Consider the following 17,488-nt stretch of genomic DNA (forward strand, 5'->3'; position numbering starts at 1 on the left):
GATCTTAGGAGGGACATCTTGATGCTCAGATTTTAACCTACAGCTGGGAATGGGAGAAAAGCAGAGATGTTGTCAGAAAATAAGCATTAGTGATAAAAGAGTGGGGTTGTCTCTAAACGTACAGACTGCACTCTCTGAAGGTTGGCTGATAGGAACAGCTGCTCTTCAGTTCAAGACCTGACCTCACGATTCTCAGCCACTCCTTGGTTACTTCATCTAGGTTGGAAGTTCAGAGTTAATGAGCGGTGCCTTGGAAAGGTATTCATTATCAAACTTCAGCTTATTCTAATTGGGATTTTACATTTTAGACAAACATGGTTCTAAGAATCTTAAAAGTGAACATTGGTTCGCTCCCTGAGATTAAAGACATTGGTGTGGAAAACCAGACTGATCAATTCTGTGCAGATTTGAAATTTGCATTTTTTATGAAGAAAGGTGCTAAATAACTATATAGAGAGAGTGATTATTTGCCCTGTCTGTTTTGCTCTGTCATGGAAGGCGATGTGTCAGACTGAACCTCGCCTCTCACCCAATGACCGCTGAGAAATCTAACCACAATCATGCAAAGATGAGGTAGAATAGACGATTAATGGATGTATTGGTAGTGTTATTAAACCACAGACAATACAAAAAGGTTCAAAGGCAAGAGTTCAATCCTATGATTGTGTTTTCCCATAACTTTGGTCATTTATATCTACCTAAATTTGTCATTTTTGGCAAAAAAAAATAAATGATCAGCCCTATTTTTAACCTGAAACCCAATAAGGAGAGTTTGCATTTCTATTCCTTTATAAGAGAAGCTTAATTTCAGGGAACAGATGATGACCTGTGTTGTGACTCAGTCTGATAAACGTAATGAATGCCATTGGGAAGGTGAGGGGGTGTGAAGGTTTGGCCTCTCTGTGCAAAAACTGCAGGAAGTCCTCATAACCGATGGGACCTCTGTATGGTGAGAACAGAAACACCATAGATTCAAGACCAGATTTACATTCATTCCCTTTAATAAGAAAGGATTAAATACTTGCGAAACTACTAAAAAATAAAAAATTACAACCAAACGCTTTACTGTATTTTGTTGGGACTGTATCAGATAAACCATTTTTTTTTTTTTTTTTACAAATAATAGAAATATCAAAGACTTAAATGTGCAAATGCAAGCAAAAACATGTAGAAGCAGAGGCGTCAAATGTATTCATGTCTATTACTCAAATAGAAATATTAATCCTACTGTTAAAAAAACACTTTTGTAGAAATGAGGGTATCAACTAAAGCTTTTTACTCAAGTAAAAGTAAAAATTTAAAACTACTTAAAGTATTAAAGTAATGCAGAACAAAAATGTTAAAGGACATGCTTTACTGCACTACCTTAAACTAAAGGAAACATTTTCTACAATTCTGGATGATAACTTCATTGTCTTAGTTTTATAAGTAACGGTTACAGGGTCAAATTGAACTTTGCATCATCTTGAAAAAACTATTCTATTATGTGCTGAACCAGAATCTGGTGCAGTAACAAGTACAACCACAAATAAATTGTCTAGATGAAGCAAATTATTATTTTTTTTTATACCAACAGCCCATAACAAAAATTGGCTTAAATTAAACAAAAATAATGAGTCTATTTTTAAAATGTAAGGAGCAGAGAGTAGAGATAACTGCAAAAACGGGAAGGAGTAAAAGTAAACAGTTCTCTGAAAACAATTATTCCAATAAAATATAGCCAAAATTTCCTCTTATGTAAGGTAAGTAAGTATTTGTACTTTGTTTACTTTACATATCTGTGTAGAAGTAACCTATTTAAGTAAAAAAAACTAGTTTGGAGTTTCTAGCCAACAAACAGCATCAAGGAAACCAAGCAGACAGGTTGTAAATAACGTTATGGGGAATTTAAACTAGAATAAAGGAATGAAACAGAGACATGCTCATCCTTCTGGATTTCTAAAGAGGTTAAGGTAGCTTCTCCAGAGATATTAATAAGACAAATATTGCTTGTGCACCTTAGCAAATATGGCCTTTCCTGGAAAGAGTTGCAAGAAGAAAGCTTTTGTTGAACCACAAAAAGTCCTGTTTGCAGTTCACTTTAAAGCCATGCATTAGACACAGCAAGGACGAATATTTGATCAGATTAGATCAAATATGTGTAACATAAAGGTAACATTAGACATAACCAAGAATATAGCATTCCCAGCTTATATTATGGAGTGCTGTTATGCTGTAGGGAGGCTTTTTTCTGGGCTAGGAAGGCTGCTCAGCGAGCTACATACAAAACAATGCTGTGAGGAAACCCGTCAGACGCTGCAAAGGATTTTTGTGCACCAGAATGGCCTAGTCAAAGTCCAGACCTTAGTGTTTAACAGCTTTTTTGAAAAAACTTCCCTGTCAAATCCATATTTAACAAAACAGAAATGGATTTTAGATGTGCAAAACATGGGATTGGCAGATAGGACTGCAACTAAAGCGCATTTATTTACTAAAAGGGGGTGAATGGATATGCTCATTACAATTTTAAGATTTCGAATCTTATAACATTAATTTAAAACCTTCCATGAGCTTTGCTGTTCTACAACAACTTTGTGAAGATCTATCAGGTCAAATCCCAATAAGTGTAACAAGAGATTGAGGTTTGGGTTTGTAGAGTGACAAAATGTGCAGGTTTGAAGGCAGGTTTATTTGTATAGGACATGTCATTACCAAGACAATTAAACGAGCTGTACATGACAGCAGAATATCTTGATTATTTTTACAATGAGGGGGTTTCATGGGGCCAAGGAACAAAGGAATAACATGTAGGGAAGAAAAAAGAGAATAAAGCAAGAGCGAATTTTTTAGTATATTAAATGAGTGACAAACAGGTCATTTCTGCATTCACAAAATGATTTTTCAAGTATTTCATTGGATTGGTCCTAGTAACAAATCAGTTACTGTCTCGTTTCACCAGCTCATATTATCATAAGAAAATGTTTTGGTATTACACTGCAAGACTGATCGAAAAAAGTAAAAGTTTCTTAAAACCCAGTATATTTGCAGGTAAATAAGATCATCTGCCAAAGAAATTATGAATCTTGCTCTTAAAACAAGACAATTGAATACTACACATAAAATAATAGTTATTTTTCTTATTCCTTCTGCAAATTATGTTGCTTAAATTATAGTGACACAAACCTATTAAAAAGAAAAAGTGACTAACATTAAAATTTTGCAGTTTATGTTTTTAGCACAGGGGCCATAAAAGGGGTCAGGACCAGTTCTACAGGGGGACTGGCTCCTGTTGGCCCCCGTCTAGAACCGCCCATGGCACATGAACAAAAGATAGTAGGAAAACTAACTCGGAAAAGTACATATCAGTGTAATGATAGGAGGTAAATATAAAAACAAAAGGTACTTAAATAAATAACTAATAATTAGGTGATAAAACAATTAAGAATAAAAGGAATAAAGGATGTGACCAAACATTTCAAACACATGAATTATTTTCATTCCTTATAAATCACTCCAGGAGCACAGACACCATGTAAAAACAGTGGCCTCACCTTCCTCGTATTGAACATCAGCCTTCCTCTTTTCCACATCATCCTTCTGCTCTAACAAGCCTGCTGTCAGCAGAAGAAAACACTTTAAACATCAACATGCCCGAATGCTTTACTTTTTTTCCTTCAATCAGTTCTCCTCACTCCTTCGACCACAATAAATCTGATGTGGCCTGTCATCCTTTAAACCAAATGAAAGCTCAGCTCCAGGTTCGAATGCAGGCGAGAAGATAGGAGGGGCGACACAGGGGGGAGGCTGGGAAACATATGAGTGTTAAATGCAGATAATGGTGGATAAATGGAGGGAAAATAAATGGATTTACATAGAGCACAGTTAAAACTGATTGCTTACCTTAAAGCCAACAGCTGAGCCATTGGGGATGTTGGTTCTCATGTGCAGGGGTTGAAACACAGGGGGCATTTTATGTTCAGGCTGCAAAAACAGCAACAATTATTGATGTAAAAAGTGACTCTATAATCACCTGTTTGTCTCTCAGGATATCTGGACCAACCGGAAAGGAGCTGCTTAATTCAGCTACAGCTTCAGCTCCAGGCTTCAGGTGTTGCTCGCATTCATTGAATGGTTTAAAGTCGTTGCTGTAGGTGGTGGTGAAATGCTCTGAGCGTATCGAACTGGGAAACTGAGAGAAAACAGGAGGTTTAAAAAGGCAACAGGAAGATGTAAAACATGCAGCAAATATCTGAAAAAGGCATTTCAATGAAGGATTATCTAGAGCCTGCATACTCTGAAATAGAACATTAGAAGGTACAGAAATGACTAAAGGAGTCAAACTTCATGTTTTATTTATTTGTAATAATGACACATATTTAAAAGAGTTTACAAAAGCACACATAAAAAATGCAATAGAAATCTAGGTAATTACATCTAGGAGGAACATGGACTTTTAGAGTGTGCACAATATAACAAATAAAAAAGTAAAATAATAAACGTGTGCATTTTGACTGAAATTTATATCCAGAAATAAAGACAACTTAAAACCAACAACTGGAAAATTGCATGATGGCTGTTATAACATGCTTTAATTAATATAAAAGCTTAATCCACCACTTAGGAGATAGACACACACAAAAAAAAAAAATACTACCAAGCTCAAAATAAACAATTCCCAACTGGGCTGAAACAATTAATCAGATAAATCAATTATTGAAATAACCTAATTTAGTAATCGATTATTCTTTAACTGGAGTATAGAGACTCTGAAATGTGTCTTTAGGTGACAGAGCGATCCACGTAGAGCAGTAATTATTCAAAAATTTTGAATTTAAGATTAAAAAAAACGTTTTTGTCTGTCCATATGCTGTATCAAGAACTCAAGTGGAAAAGTTTTAGTTTCACATGATTTAATTTTTTTAAAAGGAACATTTGGCTGTGTGATTATTAATCAGTTAAGTGAAAAAAACAAACAGATTAATCAATTTGCAAAAGAACTTAGTTTAAAGGAATTTTAGATCAAATAATTACTAGAAAAAAAAAACAATTGGTTAGAAACATTACAAAAGCTTTAGCAGTTTTCCTGCGTTCTGTATCCTCAGGTCTCTTGATCTTCCCTTCATTTGAGCGCATAAGTTAGACAATTTGCCTAATCTGATATGATGGACATTCAAAATAAGAGAGAAAAACAACAAATTTACTTACTTCAAAAGCATAATATCCAATGGTCTTATTTTTAGAGTAAATATACTAGTACCTGCTCAAATAATGTAATGATATATTAATTTCTTATGATAAGCGCTTACAGAAGAGACTGTGAATGTTTTATCCATTGGACCAATTTAAAATTCCACCTTTACAGTTTACTTTATGAATTATTTAGTGATTGCATTCAGTTTTAAGCTTCATTTGTTCCAAGATAGATCATAGTTTTCATTTTAAATCAGGAGTCTGCATCCTTGGCTTTATTACTCAGTTAATATTCTAAATGATGAGTATTGACCTGTTTTTTTTGTTGTTTGTTTTTTAGGTAGTTTTTCTTCTGTTCTGTGGCCCCATGAAAAAACACTGACCCCAGTCTGCCCCCCCCTGTACATTTCACCTACAAACGACACTAAGAAGCAGACACAGCAGAAAATTATATTTAAAATACACTTTCTCTAATAACGTTACATTTCATTCAGGGTATAAGATTTTTAAATGCACAGTATTTTTTTCTTTTTTTGGTGTAATCTTTTCAATTTCTTGCTGCTAAATTACCCCACTGTTGGAAAAATGAAATAAAGAAATTATAAATAAAATAAGTAAATTCTACAATGTGTTTATTTTGAAAAAGTTACTGACAGTTAAGTTTTACTTTAAAATAAACAACATAAAAAATTTAAACAGCATCTTTCATGTTTTATTTAAAATATATAAATATCAACTATTTATATCAATATATTTTTTAATGAAAATATATAAAATGATGGCCGTTAAAATGTTAAAAGCTAGTTTAAACAAACGGTTTGTTTTAGCTAGCTTCTCAGATTAGCCGAGCCTCTGACGTTAAGCTCTCTGCTGCCACCATCAGGACAAACTTCAGCACTGCAGCTTTACAAATAAATCCAACCCCATCTCTGGAAGTGTTGCAGAAATAAACTGATGGTTCTGTGTTTTACTTTTCCAAATGTATTGTTCAATTCAAAGTTGACTCTAAAGTCTATCTGATTTCCAGTTAAATAAAAGATTGTCCATTTCCTTTAACAACCAGTTGAAAACAAGGCACCGGTGTACAACATAATAACATATTTACCATTTGACGAGCCCAGGTATACATGCTGGCAGATCCTCCTTGTCGTGTGAAGTAAGCTCTAACAGAATGACAGTTAAGGTTTATCCCCATCATCCTCTATGGGTGTTTACATTTAAATATGATTGCTATGCTTCCATCACATCTTAATGACTACTCAGCCAGTACAGGTGCTTTTTTTTTTTAACCTAGAGTTAACAAATTCAATTAAATATCAATGTTTTTCATTCTTATTTTATGAATTCAGGCAGGTAGAGACCAGATGTTACCCTGCTTTGAAAGCCATTTGTGGATTACCCTGATGGGACATAAAGTCAATAAAGACCTGGGTCCAAATTGTGACGAGGCCACTGTGTGAAAGCTGGTTACTTCTAAGGGGTGTAGAGGTGAACTTGCTGTATTGCTTTGGATCACTAACCACTTAACCACTAACCACGCTGGAGCCTTTCATTGTTCCATTAATCACAGCAAGTTGTCCAGTTGAAATATACTTTATATATATATATATATATATATATATATATGTATTTATATTAGTGCTGAAACAAATAATCAGATTAATTGATTTTGAAATAACCGTCAAATAATTTAGTAATCGATTTTTAACTGGAGTAGAGGTTGCAAAACATGCCTTTTTCTGAAAGAGTAACAAAGTTAAAGCAGTAGTTATACCAAATCTGTAGAAAAAAAAATGTGTAAACATTTGCATTTAAAATAAAAATGTTTTTTGTCTGTCAATATTCTCTATCCAGAATTGCTCAAGTGGAAAAGATTTAGTTTTACTTGGTTTGATTTCATAAAAATTCTTCTTTAAGGAACCTTTTACTATCCGATTATAAATTGAAAAAAAATAATAAACAAATCATTTTGCAAAATAATTGTTAGTTGCAGCCCTAATATATATATATATATATATATATATATATATATATATATATATATATATATATATATATATATATATATATAGTGGCTCTTTCAACAGCATAAGAACTGCAGAATATTAGACTACCACCACCACCTCTGACTGGAAGTATCTTTTTATTTTATTTTTTTTGTAGTTGTGTATTCAACAATAGATCTACTATCTAATTTTCACCAAATTCACCTTTTGTCTTTTCAGTCCACAGAACTTTTCCCACAAGAAAGTTTGGATCATCAGAATGTTTTATAGGAAATGTGAGATTTCCCTTTGTGCTATACATGAACGGCAATGGTCGCCGTTTGACCTCTTTTCTGGAAGGCACTGTTGCCCAATATCTTTTTTATAGTAGAACACCGACCTTACCTGAAGTAAATGAGGCCTGCTGTGCTTTAAATGTTGTCCTAGCTCAAGTGCCCCATTAGATGGATACTAATTATCATCCCTTTTTTCAAAATTTCTAACATCACAGAATGATAACCTGCTTTTTTAGGATATTTTGTGTGTAAACCTTAAAGTACAACCTTAAATAATAGACAATGGTGGTAAAAACAGAGCTTAGTCATCAGCATTCACCATAAACCACAAGCTTTTTTATAAACCGTATAAATATTATGAATCAATATGATACATAAAAGTTGACGGCACGTTTTTTAAATTGTTTAATTGCTCTAATCTGATCTTTATTAATCATATAACTTCAGGTAGAGCAGCAGGAACTAAGCCGTAAAATCTCTCAAGTCCTGCACACATCTGGAGAATCTGCAGCATGTTTATTATTAAAAATCATGATTGCACATGAATCATCCAAGGTAGAAAAAAAAAGTTTGTAAATGTAATGATAGTACTTTCAGTTCTTGTTACAGGAACTGTGAAGATAAAAAGAACCCCTCATGATTTCAGCTATTTTTAAATCTTCTTTTGGGGTATCTTTTGAAATAATGTGCAAGAACTTACAGCAACTTGATTCAAGTCATTGTGATTGGAGTCAGAGCAATGTGTTTTTAAAAATCATAAAGTGGCCTTTTGGATTTATTGTCACTGGCTGCTGTTAAAGGAGTGTTGATAGAAGATTTTTGCATTGGCGTCATAATCCATGTGGATTGAGGAGCCTAAATGCTGAGCGCCGAGGCTGGCACCTCCGAGGGCAGAGGACTGCTGCAAAAACAGGAGGCTGTAGCCCTGAAAACGCCCCTTCAAGCCGGCAGACGATGCAGCCTTCCCCATGACCTCTGTGAACCCTGAAGAGAGAGAGAAAACAAAAATCAAACTGTAGATTTTCAGAGAATATCTAAGTGTATCTGAGCTTCAGTAACAGAGAGACAGACCAGGCTTCAGCAGGGACCAGCTCTTCCACACAGAGCCCACACACAGGATGGGGACGCCCCGTTCACCACTAAATAAGGACTGGAAAGAAAGACAGAAGAGAAACATTCATGTGAAATTATATGCAATAAACAATGTATGTTTTTTTTTAATTATAAATACAGAAATATCTAAAAGTATCTAAAATATATGGGTAAACTATTCTACAAAGAATAAAGGAATAAAACTTACACCCATTCAGTTTTTGCCAAATGTTTCAAGCTAAGTCACAATATATATAGGGAAGGCATGTGAGGTACTTGTACTCAATAATTTGAAGATGTGTAATTTTTATTTTTTATTTTAGCTTAAAAAAGCTAGAAAAAACATCTAGTTACACAACCTCTATTTTATTTCTCTCTACAACTTCAAGTTCCCAGTTTAAATGCAGAAATACTTATAAATTAAAATGACCATATGTGAGGAGCGACTTTAACTGGACCATTAGAACACGTGAATACGCCTTGTTCTAAACCGTTTCATTGGAGCTCCGGTTGTAGGAAGTTTCCAGGATGTCCGACTATCAGTAAGAAATTAACTGATAAAGATTTTTTTAAATGCCCATTTCAACAAAAAGTCTAAAAGACGCCCAATATGCGCTGATGATTTTTGAAGCCCCTGTTGCTTTTTTCTCTACAAAATTATAAAAAAATATTAAAAAAAAATCTGTGTATGAACAAAAGAGAAGCATTTATTGACAAATCAAATGAAACATTAACAATGGAGAGCAAAAGATCCCAAAACATGGCAGCTGAATACACTTATGAATCGGCCAACGGATGCGCGGGTCGATATAAAAAATATCTATATCACAATTTTAGGTTCTAATATCGATATCACGGTTATTATGATTACAACCAGAAAATAATCTAAATGCAGAGGTTTGCTGGGAACTACTTTTCGTTCCGCCAGGTGAATGCGTAATGCTTCAGTATGTTATGCCAAGAATAGCATGCTGCTGCAGCTCAGTCACTTCCTCTCTTCAATAGAAGTTGTAGCGAAGCAACCTCCTGAAACACCTCCAGTTAAATGACAACATAGAATTCGCTGAGTTCATGATGAGTTGGAGGGAGGAGAGCACCATATGCAGGGCTGGACGATACGACCTTAAAAGGTATCACCATATTTTGTTGTACCAATGCACTGTTGCCTTGACAACACACTGGAGCAACACACCCTTTGTAGGGCTCGATGGTTCATGGGAGTTTGCCTCTACTGGAGAAGGCATCAGACACATTTATTGTTCAGACGATAAATCTAAAGTGTTTTCATGGCTAGAAATTGATCTCCATAGCGATAAACGATACGATAAATGCCCCCCCTGCACTGTTACTGTCTGAGTGGTTAGTATTAATTAGAATTTTTACTAAATAAGGAGAAACAACAAGCCCAATGCTTGGCAGCATTGTGACACCTGCGGTGGCTCGTTTACTTGATGGAACGAAGTAGTTCATCTGCCAATAAGTGGCCAGTTGCATCCGCCACTTATTACTAGATGAACTGGCAGATTAAAGTCTGGAAGGACACCCAGACTGTCACGCTAGTGGGAGATGCCAGCAGAGACTGTCCCCCTAGTGGCAGCGTAGTGGCGGGTGCCACTGGCCACTTATTGGCAGATGAACAACTTTGTTCCATCAAGTAAATGTGACTTTATAAAAGATTTAATGCAGTTTACTGAGCAATAACATCACAACATTAAAACAACAATCTACTAAGAGGTACTTTAAGTAAATTCTTTGCCAAAAAACGGCTTCTGCAGCAGCGGAAGCGGTGTTAGTAAACGTGGAGCCGATCTGGCAGGCTGTCAGCCCAGTGGCTGCTGCCAGTAATACGCCGTGCCAGACAGTGCTAAAGCCGTGTCAGCCCAACAAGCCACCGCAGGTGTCACAACGCTACCACTGCCACAAATTAAAGATAAAAATGCATTAAACAAATGCAGTCAGCTTGGAGCAGAGTCTATTACTATGGTAATCTTACACAGGTAGAAAGGCTCGAATGAAGTCAGACCTCCGAAATTATTCATAAATTAAACCGGATCATATTAACTAGATAGTTATAAAAATAACAGATTATGAAATGGATCTTTTGTTGATCAAATCAGTCCAATTTCCCTTAACTGTTTAATTCATATTTCAGAATGCATGCGTTAAAAACTTTGTACAGTAATACTGATATTTATTTCAACGGTCATTTCACACACTATGTGAAAATGGTGGTTCTTTTTGTGCACTTAGCAAGTACATCAGGTGTATTTGCACAAAGTATCGGTATTGGAATCACCAAAACCAGCCTGTATTTTAATCAGTACCAGATTGGATATTAGTGATATTGAACATCACTAGTATTAGACAAAGCAATTAGAAAAGGAAAAAAAAAGCAAACAAAATACGCCCAAATTGGTACAAAATACCCGCCGGCTGATCTACTGGTCTATATCTATTATTGGTATGAATTAGGTCCCTACAACATGATACTCCCCCTACCATGCTATACACTATTTTAAACCTTCTGTAGCTTAAGTTTAACCCCTTGCTCACACTGGCTCCGGTGCAGTTACCGAGCCAACGGAGACCGCAACTCCCGCACACCCCCTCTCACACCGCCCTTTTAACTACGGTGCGGTGCGGCTCTGCGGCTCCGGCAACAGGTCCGGAGATTTAACAGAAGTTCACTTGAGTTCACGTAACTTCACGCGATAACACGGCCCAAATAAAGGATTTTTGCGAGAGCTTGTTGCGGAGGGCTCCGGCACGCCGCAAGGATAGCTTTCTTGCGGAATTTTCTGCAGCGCCGGGGTGTCTCGGTAACCGCAGCCGGACAGCTCAACAGCCGGTGAGAGAGGTTTACGTCTTTTTAATGACTTGGAATCACTGCGGCGCCGCACCCACCGCACCGCAACGGTAAGACCGGAGTCGGTGTGAGCCTGGGGTAATAATATATTTCAACAATAGTATTTCTTAGGTCTCCAGCTCCCCTTTTTACACACAGCTGGTCTGAATTTAATAGTTTAGTGATTTCTACAGATAATTGGTTCCTTGAAAGTAGGAAATAAACATTATTAAATGAAAAGCAATGAATCCATTTCCTCCCTCTTTTTAAAATAACATACCAACATCAATGAAACCCAAATAAAAAGTCAACAAGTTGGTGATTTTTATCTGACTTAATGCATATCATGTGACATTTGTCGTACGTGCTCTGTTGGTTACCTCTTGTGCTGCAGGTAGCACGGCCTCTACATGTTTAGCCAGGACTCTCCCTGCCTCGGCAAACACATGCTGGCAGAGAGCATCTCCGGCTTCTGCACCTTTGATGCAAAAATTTCACCTGCTTCAATCAAACAAACAGAAAGAAAAAAAAAAAACCTCCAGACAGGAAACCAAAGTGCTAATTACCTTCAGACAGCTTTTTGCAGAAACCAGCAAAGAACGATTTCTGGAAGTTTCTGTACAGATGTGGCAGCATTCCCATCAGATCAGACACCTGGGGTGAATGAGGTTTTATTTATTGACTCGCTCCACTCTCACGCTCTCAGTAAACACTGATGATCTCTGCTGACCTGGAAGTACTCCTCCATGGCTTTTCTAACATGTGTGATGTCATGAGGCGGCGCCACCAGGTTGTCTTTGGCATCGAACACCGTCTTCACGGCCAAATGAGCAATCCAGAACGCTGAGAGGCAGAAAAAAAATAACTAAAAGTTAATTTTTTCCCCCTAGAGCAACAAAGAGCTAAATCTGAATTAATCGCAGTTACCCGATCCTTCATCTCCCATCAGGTGACCCCAGCCTCCGCAGCCGATCTGTGAGCCGTCAGGGTTGACCAACTTGCAGTTTGAGCCGGTTCCTGATATCAGGACTATGCCACCTGGACAGGAGACACATAAACAACACTGGAGATAATAGTGGGCCATAAACAAGCTGAGATGACATTCCTAGGTGGATGATAAAGGGTAAAGTATCACTCTTTAGCTTAGAAATGTACGTGCATTGAAAGCAGAACAAACTGATCAGAGGAATTGTAACCTGTAAAATGCATGTGAAACACTTTGATGTACATCTAATAAACACCCAATTAAGAGTGCATGCTTATTACCGTGTTGTAACTACATGCAAACGAAAAGGAAGATGCAAGCTAAATACTATGCAATACTGTGTTTTAATTAGGAGATGAAGGTCCAACTAGAGTTGTTCTGCTTTTCAAAGGTCAACAGTTAGTATGCAGAAACCTGCAAAAATGCAAGAGTTTGTTGATTCGGAGCATCAAACTGTGATATGAGACATAATTGATGATCTTAGGTAATAAAATGGTAACTAATTAGGATGGAAATGATTACACAGAGTCTCGGAATTGATCTGGTTGTTTTCCTGGTCTGGATCAGCTTAGAAAATGGGGGAAAGTGTCACACTTTCAGATTTAACTGCCTATTCTGTTGTTCAAAAGTGAGGTTTTCATTTCAGGCCAACCGTCCTTCCTTTGTTTCTCTTCCTCCATTCATTCCATGTGTTCTATCTCTCTTTGTTCCTTTCCTTCCTTGGTTCCTCCTTTCTTACTTTTTTTATTTCCATCCTTTCCACAAATACATCCACCCTCTCTATTGTCTCTCTCCTCCTTTCTTGTCCCCCCTTCTATCTTTCTTTTCTTTCTTTTATCCTTTTCCTTTGCTCCCTAAACAGTAAATTCAGACCAGTATTTCATTACCTATCCAAACTCTGAATGGGACATTTACCTCGATCACTCGCCGTTGCCATGGCACCGATCGCGTCTGTGGTGATGAAGTAATCCTGGCTTAGATGTGGGAACCGTCTCTTCATCACAGCAATCAGGTTGTCAATAGCGTCCTTCTGCTCCCCCCCACTCAGAGACATACCCTTCACATAAAAACAGAGAGTTATAAATTTCCACCTTAAATTACAGGGAATCTGTTGTTTGGCAACCGCCTGACTGACCAGACAGCGCAGCGCTGTGTTTGGGTCCAGTCCTGCTGCGATCTTCGCTTGCTGGACCATTTCGTTGATGGTTTCAAGACATTTATCCACCCCGATCAACTATGTTAGGACACACGTATATGGGTTAGTAACAAACCGATGGACAGTCGTATTAAAAATAAATCAATGTTATTCTAATTTAATAATCTTATACTAAAAACTGTCATTTAAATACATTTTACATACATGTAAACATATATTTTATCACCTTACTTAATAAAAGAGGTATATAAAAAAAAAAGAAGCAAATAATAATTCAATTACTGAACATAACTGATCTCACACCGGAGAAATTAATTCTCTACATTTAACCCATCCTCTTGGGGAGCAGTGGCCTGCCATTGTGGGCGCCCAGGGAGCAGAGTCGGGTTAAGGGTCTTGCTCAGGGACCCAGAGTGGCAGTCTGCAGGAGTTGAACTCAGAACCTCTGGCACCTAAGCACAATGCTAGCCCCCCACCCCCCATACTATACTATAGTTACTCTAAGCAAGATAACATAACCAAGTTTAATGATAAAATTAAAATGCAACAAATCCTTACATAACAAAAAAATACTTTGTCGGTTTATATAAAATTACCCAAATCTCACCTCAAATAGAAAAAAACAACAAAAGAAACTATCAAAATTTGATTCCTAAGCTACCCACATATTGCTGCACACTGCGTATCAGCTTGCTGAAAGACAGGTTAACAGACCTGAGTTTACATGAACAGCCAGGGTGCTGAGAGTGAAATAGCACCACTCATCACTCCAAGGACAATGTTGTTGCAGTGTGAGCAGAATATCTATGACCTGATAAGGCAGCCCGACTATAAAACCAGCTTGTTTTAAATGCAGTTTTACTCTATAAGATGCAGAACAACAACGAAAGGCATATTAGGGGCTACTACCACTTGAAAAATACTATTATTAATTAAGAATGTGTTTATTCTAAAACCGTCTTTTTTATTTATGTATTAAAAACAAGGTAGAGATGAAACTATAATGATCAGAATCTAAATTAGGTAAACTTGCAGGCTTCCTACAGCATAAGGCAAGTTAAATTCAAGACTTTTTAATGCAGCTTAACATTAGTTGAATAAACTTTTGGCTCTAAAAATGTATCGGTGCCCTATTTGTCGGTACTCGCTGATACCGATGCTACCATTTTAGTGCTGGATCGGGGCCTTGTCCGATACTGGTATCAGTGCAACGCTATTTATTAAAACTACTGAACTGAATTCACTAGCTTTCTTTTGTTCTCTACTCAATCGCTCTACTTTCATAGTTGGCGTACCGCCAATCATTATCCTGAGATTTGGTTCTACTGGTGCTGTTGGTGATGAGAGAGATGCTGTGGAGGCGTTGCAGAGACAAGGGTCCGAACGGATAAATACCTGCTGCTTCTCCATCACTTCATTTTGACGCTTTGAGTTTCATGCTTGACACATGTGTCTCCACTGCTTTGATACCCATTATGCTTCATCTACATTCCCTGGCAGTGGTTTTAGCCATGCAGAAAACTCTTGGATGGATAGCTTATTTTTCATTGAATATAAATTTCCCCATTTTCCGATTAAAAGTTAGTGGCACATCACCCCAAGGTCTGGTAGCAACATCTTTTTTATTGGTTCCACTATCAGGACGGAACCATGTAAGAAAATTAAAGAGATTATTTTAATGCTTGATATAGATTACAAAAATCAAATCCTATTTATGATGTGGTAACAATTTTAAGACCTATGAAAGACTGATTTAAGACATTTTAATGCCAATTAAGGTCTTGATTTTATATTGAAGAAATCAATGCCTTTTAAGACTTTTTAAGGATCTGCAGGAACCCTGACTTGGCCTATGAACCCTGATGTTTATCTGCACCTGTGCTTCTTCTTACCCAGTGGTTGGTGCAGGGTCCCACTGCCTCTCCCAGCACCTTCCCATCTGCAGACAGCAGCACAGCCCTGGAATGAGTCCCTCCACTGGATGGAACACAAAATTAATACACAAATTAAGACTCCACTAACATGAATACACCTAACCATAAAAATAAACCCAGTGAAACAGTAAAGATACAATATGTAGTGAGTTTATGTACATTTTCCTTTACACTTAGTTCACATTAGCCCTGTATAGACAGGCGGGGCGAAATGATCACGAGATTTACGCTTCCGTGTCAGAAAAATCATCTATATTTATTTTGTATTCTTATATGAAAACCTAAAAAAACATTAAAAAACACACGGAATTTAAATTCCCGCAGAGAAATGTATTTTAAAACTAAAGTGCATTGTGTTTCGTTTGATATTTTAACTTTTTTCTTACCCTTCTATTCCTCCGAACACTGTTGCCATGTTCCTGTTTTGGTCAGCTGTACTCGGCTCCAAATCTCGCGAGATCCATAACACGGCTGCATGCAATGCCGCATTAATTCCACTAGATGGCAGCGCTGTGTTATCTTGTGAGTTTACAGAGTTTTAATGGATCAATTTTTAACTGTGGAGTATCTGTTCTGTTTGTACCGAAGAGGATTATGGCCACTATAAAAAAATAGAAAAAAGTTAACTGATTTTTACATTTTGTTTTAGTTTAGTATGGGAAAAAAGTCAGAATTCTGAGATTAAAGTCAGAATTCAGAGAAAAAAGTCTGAATTCTGAAATTAAAGTCAGAATTCTCAGAAAAAAAGTCTGAATTCTGAGAAAAAGGTCAGAATTCTGAGCTTAATGTTGGAATTCTGAGATTAAAGTCAGAATTCTGAGGAAAAAGTCAGAATTCCGAGAAAAAAGTCAGATTTCTGAGATTAAAGTCAGAATTGTGACTTATATCCCATGTTAAACTAAACTAACATTTAAAAATCAGTTAACTTATCCTCTTCTGTATGTTTTTAATTAACTATTTAGACAATTTATCACCTTAGGACATTTAAACCCGTTGCAAAGATATGACACTGAAACTTGGGGCTTGTTTGAAGGGAAAATTGCAGTCCCATTGGAAAATAAAATAAACACACTAAGTATATTGACTTTGTTAACAGTCGAGTTTATTGACACATACGTTTTTCAATTTCTGTCAAGGAAAAATCAGTTTGATTTTCTATAAGTTAAATCTCCATGGAGTTGAAAGGAATGTCTGTTATCCACGTTTGTACCATGAGAGTTAAAATCAGTACCCTAATCCAAATGCCTGATCCGTTATGAATATAAACCTAAATATGGAGACTGTGGTACTCTCTTCTGTCCAGTCTCTGATTTTAGATATGTTTATCCTTATATGGTTTAAACAAAGCTAATTCTCACTAACACAAAAAGAAAAAAAAAAATAGTATAAAACGTTCCGGCCTCAACTCAAACTCATCTCATCGTTCAAGAATCCTTATCTAGTGTCAAAATAATGTCAATAAGATTGATCACTGTTACGGTGCTGTCCAACAGGAACAGGAGGCATCTGCAACATATTAATATGGTTGGGCAGCTCCACTTGCCAACACACACTGCTTAATTTGAAAATTCCTGCATTTTTCGCCAAATCAAAACGCATTTCTTTTTGCCGCAGCAGCATTTCTACAGCAGTGGGGAATTACGCACAAGGACAAACCTTTTGGCTTTCTGTAAGGTTCAGATGCCCTTCTGGGGTTTTGCTTTTATTTTTAACATCAGATGGGAGTAAGACTGTCTTAGTTTTGTTTTGACCCAAATAAAGAGCAAAAGAAACAGTGCTGATTGGAGTTTAGGCAAACGATTAGGTAGAAAAGTGAGTGTGTCGGAGGTGAAATCAGAAGAAGTTACACAATAGTGAGAAGGTGGGTGGAGGGAAGTAGCAGAGCATGCTGTTTCTGCTGCTGCTCACACTCCTGCTGCAGGCAGAGATATTAGTCATGCTATATGCAACAAGATGATACCAGATATGGGCACAGAGTTCTAAATAAGAGTCTTTTTCAGGCACTAATCTTTGTCGTTTGTGATTG

At 36.8% G+C, this 17,488-nt stretch overlaps 1 protein-coding gene and 1 long non-coding RNA gene across 2 annotated transcripts; both read right to left on the reverse strand.

Moving 5' to 3' along the window:
• Positions 1–3,536: 3,536 nt before the first annotated feature.
• Positions 3,537–6,450, reverse strand: LOC119786642. Its single transcript, XR_005281210.1, has 3 exons — positions 6,275–6,450; positions 4,040–4,168; positions 3,537–3,960 (listed from the first exon to the last, which is right to left on the reverse strand). It is a non-coding gene; the product is annotated as an uncharacterized LOC119786642 (long non-coding RNA).
• Positions 6,451–7,842: 1,392 nt separating this feature from the next.
• nagk (N-acetylglucosamine kinase) lies at positions 7,843–15,931 on the reverse strand. Its single transcript, XM_038290133.1, has 10 exons — positions 15,849–15,931; positions 15,421–15,505; positions 13,508–13,606; positions 13,288–13,429; positions 12,315–12,425; positions 12,118–12,230; positions 11,954–12,041; positions 11,768–11,865; positions 8,522–8,600; positions 7,843–8,434 (listed from the first exon to the last, which is right to left on the reverse strand). Exons 1-10 carry the CDS (start codon positions 15,875–15,877, stop codon positions 8,232–8,234), a joined length of 1,047 nt encoding a protein of 348 aa, XP_038146061.1. The 5' UTR covers positions 15,878–15,931; the 3' UTR covers positions 7,843–8,231.
• Between the last annotated feature and the right edge of the window lie 1,557 nt (positions 15,932–17,488).

Source organism: Cyprinodon tularosa, unplaced genomic scaffold (assembly GCF_016077235.1).
Source record: "Cyprinodon tularosa strain WSP-4 unplaced genomic scaffold, ASM1607723v1 ctg276, whole genome shotgun sequence".
Taxonomy (NCBI): domain Eukaryota; kingdom Metazoa; phylum Chordata; class Actinopteri; order Cyprinodontiformes; family Cyprinodontidae; genus Cyprinodon; species Cyprinodon tularosa.